At 37.2% G+C, this 15239-nt stretch overlaps 1 protein-coding gene across 6 annotated transcripts in view; it reads right to left on the bottom strand.

Annotated features, from left to right (window-relative positions):
* The window catches only part of LOC141437726 (major facilitator superfamily domain-containing protein 12-like), a 72378-nt gene that overhangs the window by 477 nt on the left and 56662 nt on the right, over nucleotides 1–15239 (bottom strand). For 5 of the 6 annotated variants that reach the window (XM_074101210.1, XM_074101213.1, XM_074101215.1 and 2 more), the window contains 8 exons: nucleotides 7067–7236; nucleotides 6687–6770; nucleotides 6393–6615; nucleotides 4487–4598; nucleotides 3802–4034; nucleotides 1237–1423; nucleotides 979–1090; nucleotides 410–560 (listed from right to left, as the gene is read on the bottom strand). In XM_074101210.1, coding sequence (XP_073957311.1) covers nucleotides 410–560; nucleotides 979–1090; nucleotides 1237–1423; nucleotides 3802–4034; nucleotides 4487–4598; nucleotides 6393–6615; nucleotides 6687–6770; nucleotides 7067–7236 — 1272 coding nt within the window. Of the gene's footprint in view, nucleotides 1–409; nucleotides 561–978; nucleotides 1091–1236; nucleotides 1424–3801; nucleotides 4035–4486; nucleotides 4599–6392; nucleotides 6616–6686; nucleotides 6771–7066; nucleotides 7237–13167; nucleotides 13560–15239 lie in introns of those variants that run through there. The other variant, XM_074101209.1, reaches the window with a different exon arrangement.

The following is a 15239-nucleotide window of genomic DNA, read 5'->3' as shown; positions in this document are numbered from 1 at the left end:
ACATATACAAAAATTATGTAAAAAATACATTTAGTTCTATTATAGGTATTATTAGTAACGTAGTTTAAATATCGAAATGGCGAAATATTGTGCTCATATTGTCCCAAAAAATCAAAAAATGAAGTGTAAGAAAATCCTTGTTAATATTTGTTTTTTCTGTTCCGTGAATATTTATATGTTTACTTATTACGCTTTCATACCTAAAGTACTCAACCAATTGTGTTGAAATTTGTTATGGAGATAGTTTGAGATCCTGAGAAGGACATAGGCTATTTTTTATCCCGGAAAATTCTTAAGTTCCCGCAGGCGTTCGACAAACGATTTTTTTTGACTGAGTCGCGGACGACAGCTCCCATAGTAAATTGGTCCTACTCAAGTACCTACTTATAAAGAGGATGCCGATACTTACTAATTTTCAATGGCAACAACAGCAATTCCTGTAACCAGTTTGTCAGCGAAAGTAACTATAGAGTAGATGGCAGCGCCTTGGTGCGAGTGGGGGCCTATGAGGTCGGCCGTGACGCACAAGCTGGAGACAAGAGTGGTTGAGCTGCCTGCACCTAAAACATTGCTCTAATATAAAAACCATAATTCTATGAAACTGGTATTGGTACTCCTCGGTACTCTGCCAGAAAACACGTGGAACTACGTATAAGCCTAGAAATTGATTAAATAAGTACTCGTGAGTAAAACGGGTCCCATATATATGTCTAATGCGACCAATCGGCATAGGATTGTTCAGAGTAATTACTTATACACCTATAATAAGTTATGTATGACATGAAGCAATAGATTGTAGATGAGCCAATAAGTATAGAATCGAAGGTGTACCTAAGTAAATAAAATGTAACCATATAGGCTAACGCCTGACTAAGGTAAATTAGGTATAAAAATTGGCCCACCCTTCATACAAAATTAACGATTCCGCATACATTTTTTGATGTTTTGCCGCTCAGTATAGATTGTATTTATACTTACCCATCAAAGCTGCCACTAAGTATATTTGCACTATGTTGGCGTGTGGGTCAACACCTAGCGCGATCCACAGGCAGCTTATAAAGCTCAAGCAACTTCCAATTATGTATGCCAGCTGAAAATTTTAAACCGAATTTATATGAAACATTAAGTAATTAACAATCTGATGAACCTGATACGCATGAGCTCTTTCAATCGCCTATTGTTTTACAGTAGCAATGTTGGATGTAAACAACTATAGGTATATTTATTTATGCTTACCTGATTCCCACATAGGCTAATCTTGCTTTTGAGTAGCAGCGATGAGAAAAACGAGGAAATGTAAAGGACTAGTGGTACGCTGGCTACAAGTTCCGAACCTGCACTAGGGTTTACAGACAATCGCTCTTCTAGAAATAGAGGGACGTATACCAGAGTTAGCGCCCAGTATAAACGCGAAAATACGTATCTGCAATGAAAAGTTGTGCTTTTTTATTAGGTAGGACCCAGACTCTCACCAGTCTTAGGTAGAGACCTCAAATTCTGCAATGTGCTTTTTTACATATTTATTATATAAGTACTTGAATAAAGCAGTATTTTTAAAGTCTGATGTAACCTACCCTTGAAGACTTTTTCTATTTTATCTATTTGGTCTTTACATTTTTATGTGAAATAAGTTAAATATAAATTAATGTTTATAATAAACTAGCTGTTGCCAGCGGCTTCGCCCCTGATCCCATCTTTTTTTAAAATTTTGTCTAGCACAAACCTTGTCCTGATAACGAATACAACAAAAAAATAATTATCCAACTCGATGCCTTCGTTCGGAAGTTATGCGCGTACATATATACATTTCGGTGATTAATTTTAATTTATTTATACCTATAGATTAATGGGATAAAATTAATCTTAATGTCTGTTCAGTAGGTACTTAAGGAATAGAGCTTTAAATGTTTATATCTATAAGGGCTAACTTTCAACAAAATATCTTGTATGGTATTTAGGTAGGTAAAGGGTATACCGAGATAGGTAGTATAGTATAACGTTTTTAACTTTCGTGATTTTCACTCATAGTCAAAATACCACAAACAGTGACATTGGTCGTGGTCACTGAAGTGTGGTGTGGGGTGTCCAATAAAATTTACCAAGTGCGAGTAGTTCGAGATCGAGTGCCGGTACTATTTGTGATCAAGTGCGGGTAGTTCGAAGGGCTCGCGCTGCTAGACAGACTTGACACCTCACACTTCAGCCTACTTGTGACCACGACCACTGTAATGTGATCGAAACGTCGAGGTAAATATTACTCATGTGTTTTAGCGTGATAGCCCTGTTTGTGGTAGGTACCTACTTATTTTGACTTTATGATAATAAGTACCTTGTAAAATTGTATTTTCATATTTTTGACTTCTTATACAGTCCTATTCTAAAGATCGGATCGCTAATCGCGTAAGTGCGTGTTTATTTATAGCACCCAACAGATAAGCCCCATATTTGTTTCATGGCGACTGGTGCAGTGGTGAAGGCTTCGTTATTTATCTATGCTAGGTATTTATAAAAATATAGCAGGGTAATATGCCATTAAAATGTGAATGAACATCGATAAAAAAGTAAGTAGGTAACTAGGTACTTGCAGAAAAAACATTTTATGAAATGCCCGGCATTAGTTCCAGTTAAAACTAGAGTTAGAGCAGTCTTTGACACTACACTATGTCGAAGTACGTATTTTACCTATGTTGTCAATAATAGTATAAGTATTATGCATTAAGGGGCATAAGAAGGGGATTGCTAACGAGAGTAATAAAAGCCCGAAGGCGGAGGCCTTTTAATGACTCGAGTTTGTAATCCCCTTACGGCCCGTGATACACACAATGATTTTCATCACATTGCAAGGAAAAAAAAATCAAAAAATGAAATTATTTTGTGTCTATTAAACACTTCACAGCTCGGCAAAAGAAAGACGCTAAGAAAACAACTGAATAAAATAATAATGGCTACCCGCCAATACAGAGGGCTACAAAAAAATTCGAAAATCGAAGTTCGTATTGTACCGTCCCTCTCACTCTCGTATTAAATAATATTTGCGTCAGCAAAACGGTACGAACTTCTATTTTCGAATTGCGTAGTAACCCCGTAGTAGTAGCGTCTACCATAGATAATGCTAAGCTAATTATTCCAACATGCTAAAAAATATTTAAGTACTAAAATTATTGCAAAACAATTTGATATAAATTTAAAATATAAAAATAACGAAGTTTCACGATGCGTGGAAAATATTTATGGTGTAAAATTGGGTTCTAGCTAAGTTTTAAAGATGAACATAAATAAAACGTTGGCTGACTGGAAACCTCTTAAGTCTGAAATGACGTACCTACTTACTTTTTAATCCCCGACGCAAAAAGAGGGGTGTTATAGCACTATTATATATTCTGTGGTTATAAGTTTGACCGCTATGTGTGTCTGTGTCTGTCCGTCTGTGGTACCGTAGATTTGAATGTGTTTTTTTAAATTGAAAGCAGGTTTTCTAGCGATGGTTATTACACATGTTTTATCAAAATCGGTTCAGCCGTTTTTGAGATATTGAACTTTGAAGTGACAAAGTCAGGGGTTTTCCAACTTTTTGTTGGTTAGGTTATTAAAACTGAAGTCATAACTCCCTTGAGAAGAAAAACTATAGAAAACATGATATTGCTGCGGCTCTATTTGATAGTTATGCCATGCTATGGCTGTAGCACATAAGCTGAAATTGCCACTTAGATAGGTACGCATGGACTATATCAAATACAGACTCAGCATCATATCAGCTCTTCTAATAGTCCAGTATGTTTATTTATATAGTATGATACTTACAACAAACTTGTCTGGTACAAAAGTGGCATCCGAAGAAAATGGTATATTTTTGAATTTGGGACGAGTTCGTCTTTTTGTAATTCTGTGTCTTGCTCGTCGCACGTCAGAAGAGAGGGTGTTCCGTTTGTTATGGTGTGGTCGTTCCCTTTTTTATTCGGGATTCTCAGTTTAAACAGCATGTGGAACAGTGTGAAGGCGGTTACACCTATTCCGGTAACTATCAGTGCCACGTCCTAGAACCAGAGTTTTGTTTAAGTAGGTACTTATGGCAAATATACAAGTGTGTAAGTGTATTAAGTACCTAATAAGGGCCGCTTGCACCGTCGAAGCTTAAAAAAATCCGGCCAACTGCGTGTCAAAGCTCTTTTCTTCGCAAAAAATACCTGATTAATTTATTCCCATATCGTATACTGTTACTATCACTTCAGACATGCATGACGGCGCCACCGTGGTGGTGGAAAATGGTGCAATATAGACAAAAGCAGAAAACCCAGATACCATAAAACAAACGAGTAGCGGTAAGCTAATTTTGATGAAATTTATTTAGTTTCATAATTGTGATCAAATACAAACTAAACCAAAATTGGTTCATTTGTTTGGCAGCTACGACGCTACATACGTACACTCACACGTCATACCTGTTACACCCTCTGAAATAGAAATCCTCCATTAAAGACAAACTTACACGTAATTTGTAGTCGTCTGATGGTCCAATATACGTACTGTAGTTAGTTGCTCTTAATACGACCCAGGTTATAAGGTACACTGCTATGCTTGCCGTCACTGAAGCCATATACCTGAAATAGAAGAGTATTTACCAGTAAGTTTCACATATAGATATACTACAAGGTAAGTACCAGGTTCATCATTTAACATTGTCAAAATAAGTCTAATTTAAAACAAAAGTTAAATTGGATTTTTGCCCCTCATACTAATAGGATCAGATAACCGTTGGGGGAGAAAAGTCCTCGAGTGGCGACCACGAACCGGAAGACGAAGCGTTGGCAGGCCTCCCACCAGGTGGACTGACGACATCGTGAGAGTTGCGGGAAACCGGTGGATGCAAGTGGCCTTTGTCCAGCAGTGGACGTCTTCCGGCTGATGATTATGATGATGATGATAATATTAATAGGTGAACAATTTATTATGCATCAACATCATCCCACTAATATAAATGCAAAAGTTTGTAAGTCTGTTTCGTTGTTTATTCTGAACCGATTTAGGTGTAATTCGGTACTTATACAGATAGTTGGAGTCCCGGGAAGGACATGATAGTTTTTATCCCGGAAAATTGCATAGCTCCTGCGGGATGGCTAGTGTTATATTAAAGCTTGATCTGATCGACTGTGGAGGTAAAGGAGAATAGTCTGTGTGTGCAAGTGTCCGTGAAAAGGCGTTAAATAGGCAGTTCTGGCCAGTTCTACAGTAGCAAGTGGGGTACCTAATAAATTTTAAATGGAAGTTTTAAGAGCCCTCGCCCACGGCGACTTTGTAGCGATGCAGTAGCAACGCTGTCGCGCGTTCGTATCGATACAGTTGAGTCGCGATGGTCCCTCTGACACTTATACTATTTAATAAGAGAGCGAGAGGGACGGTACGATATGAATTTCAAGTTTCGAGTTTCGTAGTAGCCCTGCTGTAGCGCGTTAGTAGCGCGTTGGCATCGCTGCTGCAGCGCGTTGCAAATGCGATTGTTCTCCTTTAACTTAACCTCTACCATAGCCTACTCTTAAAAAGTATAAGCTTTTATTTAATTTCCAATGTTTGTATGTCAAATCTTACAAGTCTAATTTTATCATCTTCTTGTTGACTTGAAGTTTAGCACAAATTTATGTAGAATGGATGACAACGCAAGTACCTACCTAGGTACATTCATGAAAAAATGAATTAAATTTGATCTGAAAAACTATATTTACCTACCATTTTTTTTTGGAATGGACGAATATTTTTAAGATACATACAATACAATACAATACAAAGACTCTTTATTGTACACCAACATAGTAAGCGATACAGAAAACAGATACCTACACAGAAAAAAATATTACAAGGTGAGCAATAGGTGGCCTTATCGCTTAAGAGCGATCTCTTCCAGGCAACCTTTTTTACAGAAAGAAGGAAGGACTAGTTTACAACAGGTGGTGCATCAAAAGTAGATAAGAAAATTTAAACGTAACAGCAATACATCTACGAATACATACATAATTATATCGTACATATAATATACGTCCAAAATAAATATAGGTAGTGAGATAAACAGCAACAAATAAATAAATAAATTATAATAAGGCTAATAATCCACACATACGATACGAGTACATACTTGTACTCGTAGTCAAATATTACGTAGAATAGTCTTTTTGGGTACCTACTTATGCACAGCGCCGGCTCTAGCTCTTGATCAAGGTAGAACGAGATTGTCGATCTACACCGCTTCCGCGCTTATCATAAGGCGCCATCATGACTTTATTTTGCACTCAAAACTGACGCCCCCTTGCCATCTGGCTCCTAGAGTGACCGCCCCTCTCGCTCTAGCCCAGGGCCAGTGCTACTAAAGCAATGTTAGATTAATTAACTAAGTAAGTACTTACCTAATAGATGTGAGTTCAGAACGAACTTGTAAGCTGTCTGAAATACTTGGGATCATGGCAAGATGCGATATCTGAACTATGGCCCAACCAATTTGAAAAAATGTTATGAGAACTGCGTAATATAGCGGCATCCACCATGAGAGATAATCCGGGTCTCCGCCGATATAACACCCCCAGCATCTTACGAATAACATTGGGAATGTGCATGAAACCAGTATACTACCTGAAAAATGCAATACACTATTTAATAACATTGAATCATTAAATAAAACATTTTTTTATGTAAGCACATACCCGTGAGATGCCAGGACTTTTTGGTGCCATATTTATCAGCCATTATACCCACTATTGGAGTAGCTATTGCATCGACTATCTGGCCTAGAAAATACAATTAGGTACATAGATTATTAGAAGAAAATGCGTTTTTGTTATTAATACCACCATTGGGATTTAATCACGATATTTATTCTTCTCATGTGTATAAATAAAAATGGATGTGAATTTTTTCTTTCGAAACTTTATTGATATCCGAGATTCATATGAAGGGAAAAATCGGAAAGCCTGCATATCGCGCGATAGCGGAAAAAATTCTTCGCAGACAAAATCTCGTGGAAAAGCTAGTTATTAATAAAATTCTCGACGTTTTGTACTAAAATCTTTAGAATTGGACTTACCTGTCATAAGTAAGAAACCAGCCACAGCAGATCTCATCTCGAGAACAGCTTGGAAGAAGAGCATCATGTATGAGAACCACATGGCGGCGCAGAGGTCGTTGTGTATGTGGCCTAGACCGTATAAAATGTGCTGATGTTCTCGCCACCATTGTCGTCTTCTTGTTGCTCCGCTGAAAAAGAAGTTTGCATTATTAACCGACTCCAAAAATAATAAATAAGGAGGCTATCAATATCAAGGACCCCTATCTACAATGGCCTGCATAAATGCATGGACAGCTTGTGTTCTATTATCGTGTAACACTAGCGGCCACGATTTGGAAGGATGTTCACAAGAAATTAACTAGATGGCGCTGTTAAACAGTTTAACGATTTGGGCACAGTGTATTTGGGTCCATAATATTGACTCGCATAAAATCGATCTTCCAATTTTTTTTCCTGCTACCGATTTGTAGCCAGAATCATCACTTGCGAATTTTTTACTTCATAGTTTTATTTGTAATATATTTGTACTACTATCAACTGAGGTTTAATAGACTACTAAGATATTTTTGTACTCATAATGCTGGTTTTCATATTTCTTTCATTCATAAAATCATACATCGATACAGTTTTTTTACGTTAATTTAACGTTAATGCGATGTTGGAACTGGACTGAAAGTTTTTATATATTACTTTACTAGCGTTTACCCGCGGCTTCGCACGCGTAAATTATTAGATACAGCAGTTGAATTGAAATTCCGGGATTTTATTACATTCTCGTGGGAATTGTCTAAAATTACATCGTGGGTATTTCATTGACGTTAAACTAAACCAACCATGGCAAATTTCATGACTCTAAACCCAGCGGTTGTTTTTTCGAGATTTAATCCCTATCCCTAGGGAATATCAGAATAAAAAGTAGCTTATGTGATTCCGGATGTCCAACTATCTACATACCAAATAAATAAAATAAATAAATAAATATTATGGGACACTTGACACCAATGGCCCTAGTCCCAAACTAAACTAAGCAAAGCTTGTACTATGGATACTAGACAACGGATAAACATACTTATATAGATAAATACATATTAAACACTCAAGACCCGAGAACAAGCATTCGTATTATTCATACAAATATCTGCCCCGGCTGGGAATCGAACCGGGACGTCAAGCTTCGTAGTCAGGTTCTCTAACCACTTAGCCATCCGGTCGTCTTCATGACTCTAAGCCCGTCGGCTTCTAACCTAACCTCACCTATATTAATGGCAGTAGTTTGGTTCTGTAGGCGTTGCAGTACTAACCTAACCTAACCTTTTACTGGTAGCAGTATGATTCTAAGGGGGTCGCAGTTTTAAGTTAACCTAACCTACATTTCTGACATCTACTAAAACTTATAAGGCGACTGAGGGTAAAATTCTTTTAAAATTGATTTGCTGACGAATTGTTTTTCTTTGTTACTTACATCTATTGTGGTTAAATAATGTCTGCAGGAGTAACATCCAACAGATGGTGATTGCTTCGCCCATTGATGGCGTTGTCATCGAAATACTTATTTATTTTATCACATTATTTTTCACCAAACGAAAGCAATGCAGACCATAAGCTGTATGATAGTGATGTTTATAGCTACAAAAAAGTCTGCTTTAAAAATATATGATAATGGAGTATTATGCGTACAAAACAGTATGCTTAAAAAAAATATGTCAAAAAAAGGAGTAAGAGATATTTATGACAACTGCCATTCTGGTTATAAATGATTCGGAGTTATGATCGGTGACTAAGTGACTAAGTATTAATAGTGAGTATTATGACAGAAAATTGTATGACAAACACTTTCGGAGTTCCAATAATCGGGGTTGAAAAATTATGCCAACCTTGGCGCGCCCACTTTGTACACAATTACGGATATTTTTTCCTCATGACACAATGTGTCGATAGCTCAGTTGATCGGCTGTTTAGAATGCTAAGATAATTAGTGCCTATATGGTCATGAGTTCGTATCCTACATTTCACGATTAATTTGTTTTTGGTTTCCTTTATAATAATAATAATAGACTTTATTGCAATGCTAGTTACATTTACAAAAAAAAACAAAAAACAAAAACTTAAAACTAATCTTGGCAATAGGTACCGGACTCAGCATATGCTGAAGAGAAATCCAGCGCTGATTTTCAGCCCGGCCCTTCTGGCAAGGGTGGCCGCAACCGCAACCATATTGAATAAAAGAATAGACGAATAAAAAATAAAAATACATATTTCCGTTTGTGACCGTTTGTAACTAGCAACAAACATTTCAATCCTGTTAAATCCTGTATTGTTGTATCCATATTCTGTTTATACGTGTGATCGTGAGTCGTGTTGTTTTTGTGAATTGTGGGAGGCATGAGTGTAGGCATTAATGTAGTTTGTGTTGTTTATGTAGTTTGAATCCACTTATACAATGCCGCGCCTTGCTTAGGGGTATCCCTGCCTTTGTATTTCCAGACGGTGTGTTTTAACAATCTTTTTGAATTTTAGCAAAGGCATGGGTTCCTTCGCCGGTGGCGGAAGATTGTTCCAAACCTTACTCGCAACAAATTTGAAACCCCCTGAAAGATACGGTTTTATGTTTTGGGACCACAAGTTTGGTTTCTTTGTGGCTTCTGAGTGGTCTCTTACGAGCGCCTTTAACCTATTTCAGTTCGTCATAAAGGTATCTTCGTTTCTGAAATTCCAAAACTTTTCGCACTGCGAATGCCAGGTGTAAAACTCTTTGGTTGGACATATTGAGGGCTTTGGCACATTATAGCAAAAACGTGTGCACGCATTTTGTACGCGCTGTATGTCTTGGTTTTATTAAAAAGTCTTGGGCCGTATACAGTATCACCGTAATTGAGTTGAGACAGTACTAAAGTCTCTACGAGAATCTCTCTTCCTTTTTCTGATAGGTACTTACGGATACTGTACAGTGATTTGAGTCCAAAGAATGCATTTCGGATCTTAGTATTAACATGTTCCTGATATCGCATTTCTCCATCAATAGTTAGACCAAGGTTTCTCGCGTGATCAATGATCTTTTTTGCATTGACCCTTGCTGCCCATAATCATGAACTGTGATTTAGATGGGTTCAAAACAAGATTGTTTTTAACTGACCAGTCTGTGACTATCTTAAGATCTTCATTTATTTTTTCCACTGCATAGTGTAGGTCTTGTGGTGCAAATGAAAAGTACAGCTGGGTAGCGTCCGCATATAGGTGAGCCTTACAGAATTTCTATTGCTTTATTAGGTCTGCTGTCTATAAAATAAAAAGTATATGGCTAAGGATAGAGCCTTGTAGGGTGCCTCTACTAATCCGCTGCGTCTTGACTTTACGAGTGATCCTTGTGTCGTTTCGAACTCGACAAATTGTTGCCTAGAAGTCAAAAATTACTGAAACCACCTGCAAGACGATTGTGAAACTCCATAATCCATCTTTGCTAGAAGCTAGCAGTGTGGGGTTAAGACAGTAGAAAGCGCGCGAAAAGTCCAGCAAAACAAGTACGCTCCCCATTCCTCCGACTGATGCTGAGATTATGTCGTCTGTAACCTTCGTCAGAGCTGTCGCACGCAGGACCGTGCCCACTACGAAACCCTGACTGTGTGACCGGTAGCAGGTTGTACTTTTCCAGATACTTTGTAAACTGTTTACAAACGACTCTTTCTATTATCTTGGAAATTACAGGGAGGATACTTATTGGGCGTAGATCTTTATACCTACTCTTCAGTTTTGCTGGATTTCAGTATAGGTAGGTCTTACTTTAGCAATTTTCCAGAAATCAGAAAAGATCCCAGTCTCAATCGATGAGTTGATTATGTGTGTAATAATAGATAAAGTAGACTTAAGTGTCATTTCCATCGATATACCATCATGACCACATGTATTTGTTTTAATAGATTTAATGATTGTGGCAACTTCCTCCGTTCTGTCCATTAAGTCGTGGATTACTTTTCAGAGTATTAGCCTGGAATATTAGGCACAAATTTTTCCTCTCCCGTTCGCAACCATAATTCATTAAGTGCTAGTATGTCTGGTTTATATTAATCAATAGCAAAAAGAAGTTCATCATGACCCGTGTTTAAGGACCGCACATTTATTAGCGCCAGATTCAAACAATAACCTTTCCTGCTATTCATGGCAAATAAGTAATATTTTAAGCAGCAGCACAAGTGAATGAAACTGTATGAAATTAAAAGGCATGTAGTGGTGCATGTATGTAGCTATATCGTTTAGAACCATAAGTTCTCTCTCACTGACGTATAGGTTATTACCGCAATACAGAAAAAGACACAACCAATTAAAAAAAACATAGTTGTATTAAATGTTATTTATAACTGTTATTAATTTCTATTAAAACACAATAAAATTATATTTCTGTTTACCAAAAACAAAATATTTTACTTTGCAAGTAACACACACAATGAGTCTGTTATTATGAGCATAAAACAGGATTATGCGAGATAAACACAGCCAGTCAAACAACGCTTCGCAAACATTTCTAATTTTAAATAAAGAATTACACATTGTTTCCCTGCCAAAAAAAGATAAAAAATTATAAATAAGGTTATCTTCAGTTATCAATCAACACATCAACTCAATAACTATGTAGTCTAGTCCACCGATGCTGATAAAAAATACACACTTAGATACTTGGAAATCGAGTCCGCAGGGTCCACACCGAAAACAAACAGAATATATTTTCGAATTTTATCCGAACTGACTTTTTTATTTTATTCGACTGGACGGCAAACGAGCAAGTGGGTCTCCTGATGGTATGAGATCACCACCGCCCATAGACACCTGCAACACCAGGGGGATTGCAGATGCGTTGCCAACCTATAGGCCTAAGATGGGATAGATACCTCAAGTGCCAGTAATTTCACCAGCTGTCTTGCTCTCCACGCCGAAATTCAACAGTGCAAGCACTGCTGCTTCACGGCAGAATTAGCGAGCAAGATGGTGGTAGCAATCCGGGCGGACCTTATTTACACAAGGTCCTAGGTACCACCTGCAATACTACTTACTGTCTCTAGCATCCGTGCGTTTGGCATATATTATATATGATATAAACGACCCTCCTTCGTCCATATACGTACTTCCAGCCCGCACTGTTTTCGCCTGGCGAGCTTTCCATAGAATCCTGCGGTTCAACTTAGTCAGTCGCTCATTAATGTAGATATTTTGAGGGTCATACTCTGGCAGCTCTGCTCGGGTGGCTTAACAGCTCGTGTCATTATGGCTTGTTTTAGCCCTTGTTGAACAATCTACTATAAGAGCGTTTATACCTGCTGAGCTGGCAACATTGCATTTTTGTTAGTTCTTCTCGATTATTCCATAAAAATTGAATGAAAATTAAAAATGTGGTCTGATAGAACTCTTTTTTAATATATAAGTTAATGTGTCTACTTCAATAATTATTCGTTATAGACTTTTATTTTATTGAAAAACCGTTAATTCGTTTTTAAATAATAGAAAAATCTATCACGAATAATTATTGGAGTAGACTAGACACATTAACTTGGAAGAGTTATATCAGACCACATTTTTAATTTTCATTAAATTTTTATGGAATAAAATAATCGACAAAAACTAACAAAAATGCAACGTTGCATGCAAAAGTAGCATCATTGCTACTCTAGAACAGAATTTACATAAAAAGATAATTATCTATACTATTAGCTAATTAATTCATTTTTATATTTTTGTAAAAAGTGTTGCGATACTGACTACTTATACCTACAAGACACACGTAATGCAATATGCCCTATCCACACGTCTTGTCTCGTTGTCCAGGAGACATTTTTTAAATAGATATAATTTTCCTACTGATAAATTAAATCCAAGTAGTAATACTCGTAACTAGGTAGGTATATCTAATTAATAATAACAGAAATCAAATTTCTAAAAGTTTACTAGGTACTAGTGCAGGATATTACCTAACTTTGTAATTAATGCCGATGCTCTCTCGTTTTTTTTCAATAGACAAGTTGTTCTTTGCTAATATAGAGGTCCCAAATCAAGTTTGCATTTTAGGAATTGAGCAAATTGTTCTGGATAGTGTACAGGATTAGATAATGCCTGGATGGAACGACGTAAATTACCTTAAATCAATTTCGACGTCCGCTTCCTCCGCGTTTTGCACTGTCATCTCATCAGTTGCTCCATATTTCGAACTCATGTTCGTATTCTAATAAATTTAACTTCAATAACTCAGAAGGAATTTCATTAAGTTATTTATTGGTAATCTTAATTGCTTACGGTTTACACTTGCGAACCTTGCGGTTCGTTGACTGACCAGCACTGTTTTTTAGTTACCGTTTTTCGTTACATATCATTTCGCACTTTCACTTGGCAAATTACGAGATTTGGGTAGCTTTTCACCATAGGGTTATTCAATCCATTGTCATTGTCTGATTAATCACTAAAAAACCGAAACTCCGCGCGCGTGTGTAGCGAAGGAAGTCTTATAGGCGTTTGAATTTGAAGCCGCTATATCCCGACTGCTGTTGCTGGATAAACGGAGCAATAATTGATATCGTCTGGAATATGCATAAGACGTACTCATCGGATCCAATAAGACGGTATAGTTGACGAAGGATATTCGATAGTCAAAAATAAAAGCGTGTAATTGACCATACCGACATTTGCCGCGTAAGTTTAGGTTAGGTTCATTCTAAAAGAATAATCATGATGGTTCTTTAATTATTCGCCGAAAATATGTTTACGATACGATAGTTTTTTTTTATATTTAAGCTGAAACTTCTTCAGGATCGTTATAACACAAACCTTACCTAACGTATAGGTTTCTACATGATAGTCCTGAAATATATCCTGAATTGTTTACGGTTTCAGAAAAAATATCTTAATAAAACAGTTGGGACATGAATCATTTGCGAAAGATAATTTCAGCGAAAAGCCAGGCTACCCTATCATGTTACTCGCCTCCGGCTGGTATACTTTTCATTAATTGCAAATAAATGACTGCAATTTTTCACGTGAATATATATAATTAAGCTACTCTAGATCCGGTCGTCGCCCGCGCGAGGGTGATTATACTTAGCGGTGGCTTCCGTAAGTACTGGGGTATTGGGTTTCCTCCAGGGTTCACGCCTGACTGGCTACGAAACTTGTATGGACGTGGTGACCCCAATGTTAGCCGCAACGTTTGCTTGACATATCACAATCTCTTCGCACAGCGTTATTAAATTTCATAGACTACCAAACTGGTGAAGAGTATCAAATACTATATTAAATGTACCTACCGGAAGTCAAACGGCACCATTACATACTTTGTTAGTATTTGCTAGATGCATTATCAATCCGAGCGTCCTAACAACAAACTAACATGAACGAAAAAGTAACCTAATTTCCGTAAAATGTGAATTCATACTTATCTGCCGCTTAGGCTTAATTAATAGGTTGGTATCTAATTAAAAACAGTAATATGAAAAATACCAGGTGGGCCCTGTAACAGGAGCAAAACATTAAATATCAGGTTCTGCTACTCGAATGGAACTACTTTAGTTCTGCGACTTTCAAAAATTAAGTAATTTCATCATTATGATTATTCTAAACAAATAAAATGGTATTTTCAATGTACGGCATTCAACAGCCTAAATGGCATCGCCTGTCACGTAACAAAATAACGGATTTCGCAATACATTGCTTGTCCAATTAAACTTTAAACTATAATAAAAATCACAATACAAATTATTTTCAAAAGTTGTAGAACTAAATTAGTTCAAGATGAAGAGTGGAGTAATTGTACTATATTTATTGCAGTCAATATTTTCGTAACTTTTGTATTTAGAAACGTGCCTAGTAACGCCATCTGTTTCTGACGGCGCAACGTTACTGCCCTCTACCCATTTGTGGATGCAACAAATTTTATCGTTGGCTTACTACTCCATGTCAGAGTTAGGTACGTGAGCCCGCAAAGAGGCCGCATACAGACAGATGGCAGTAGTAGTCTCCATTTATCTTAATTTACACGGTACTAGCTTTTGCCCGCGGCTTCACCCGCATGGAATTCGGTTATCGCGCGCTGTTCCCTCGAGAACTGTGAACTTTTTCGGGATAAAAAGTAGCCTATGTCACTCTCTGGCTCATAAACTATCTCTATGCTAAAAATTACGTCAATCTGTCGCTCTGCTTCGACGTGAAAGACGGACAA

This window comes from Choristoneura fumiferana, chromosome 18 (genome assembly GCF_025370935.1).
Source record: "Choristoneura fumiferana chromosome 18, NRCan_CFum_1, whole genome shotgun sequence".
Taxonomy (NCBI): Eukaryota; Metazoa; Arthropoda; class Insecta; order Lepidoptera; family Tortricidae; genus Choristoneura; species Choristoneura fumiferana.
This window is presented reverse-complemented; position numbering and strand designations above follow the sequence as displayed.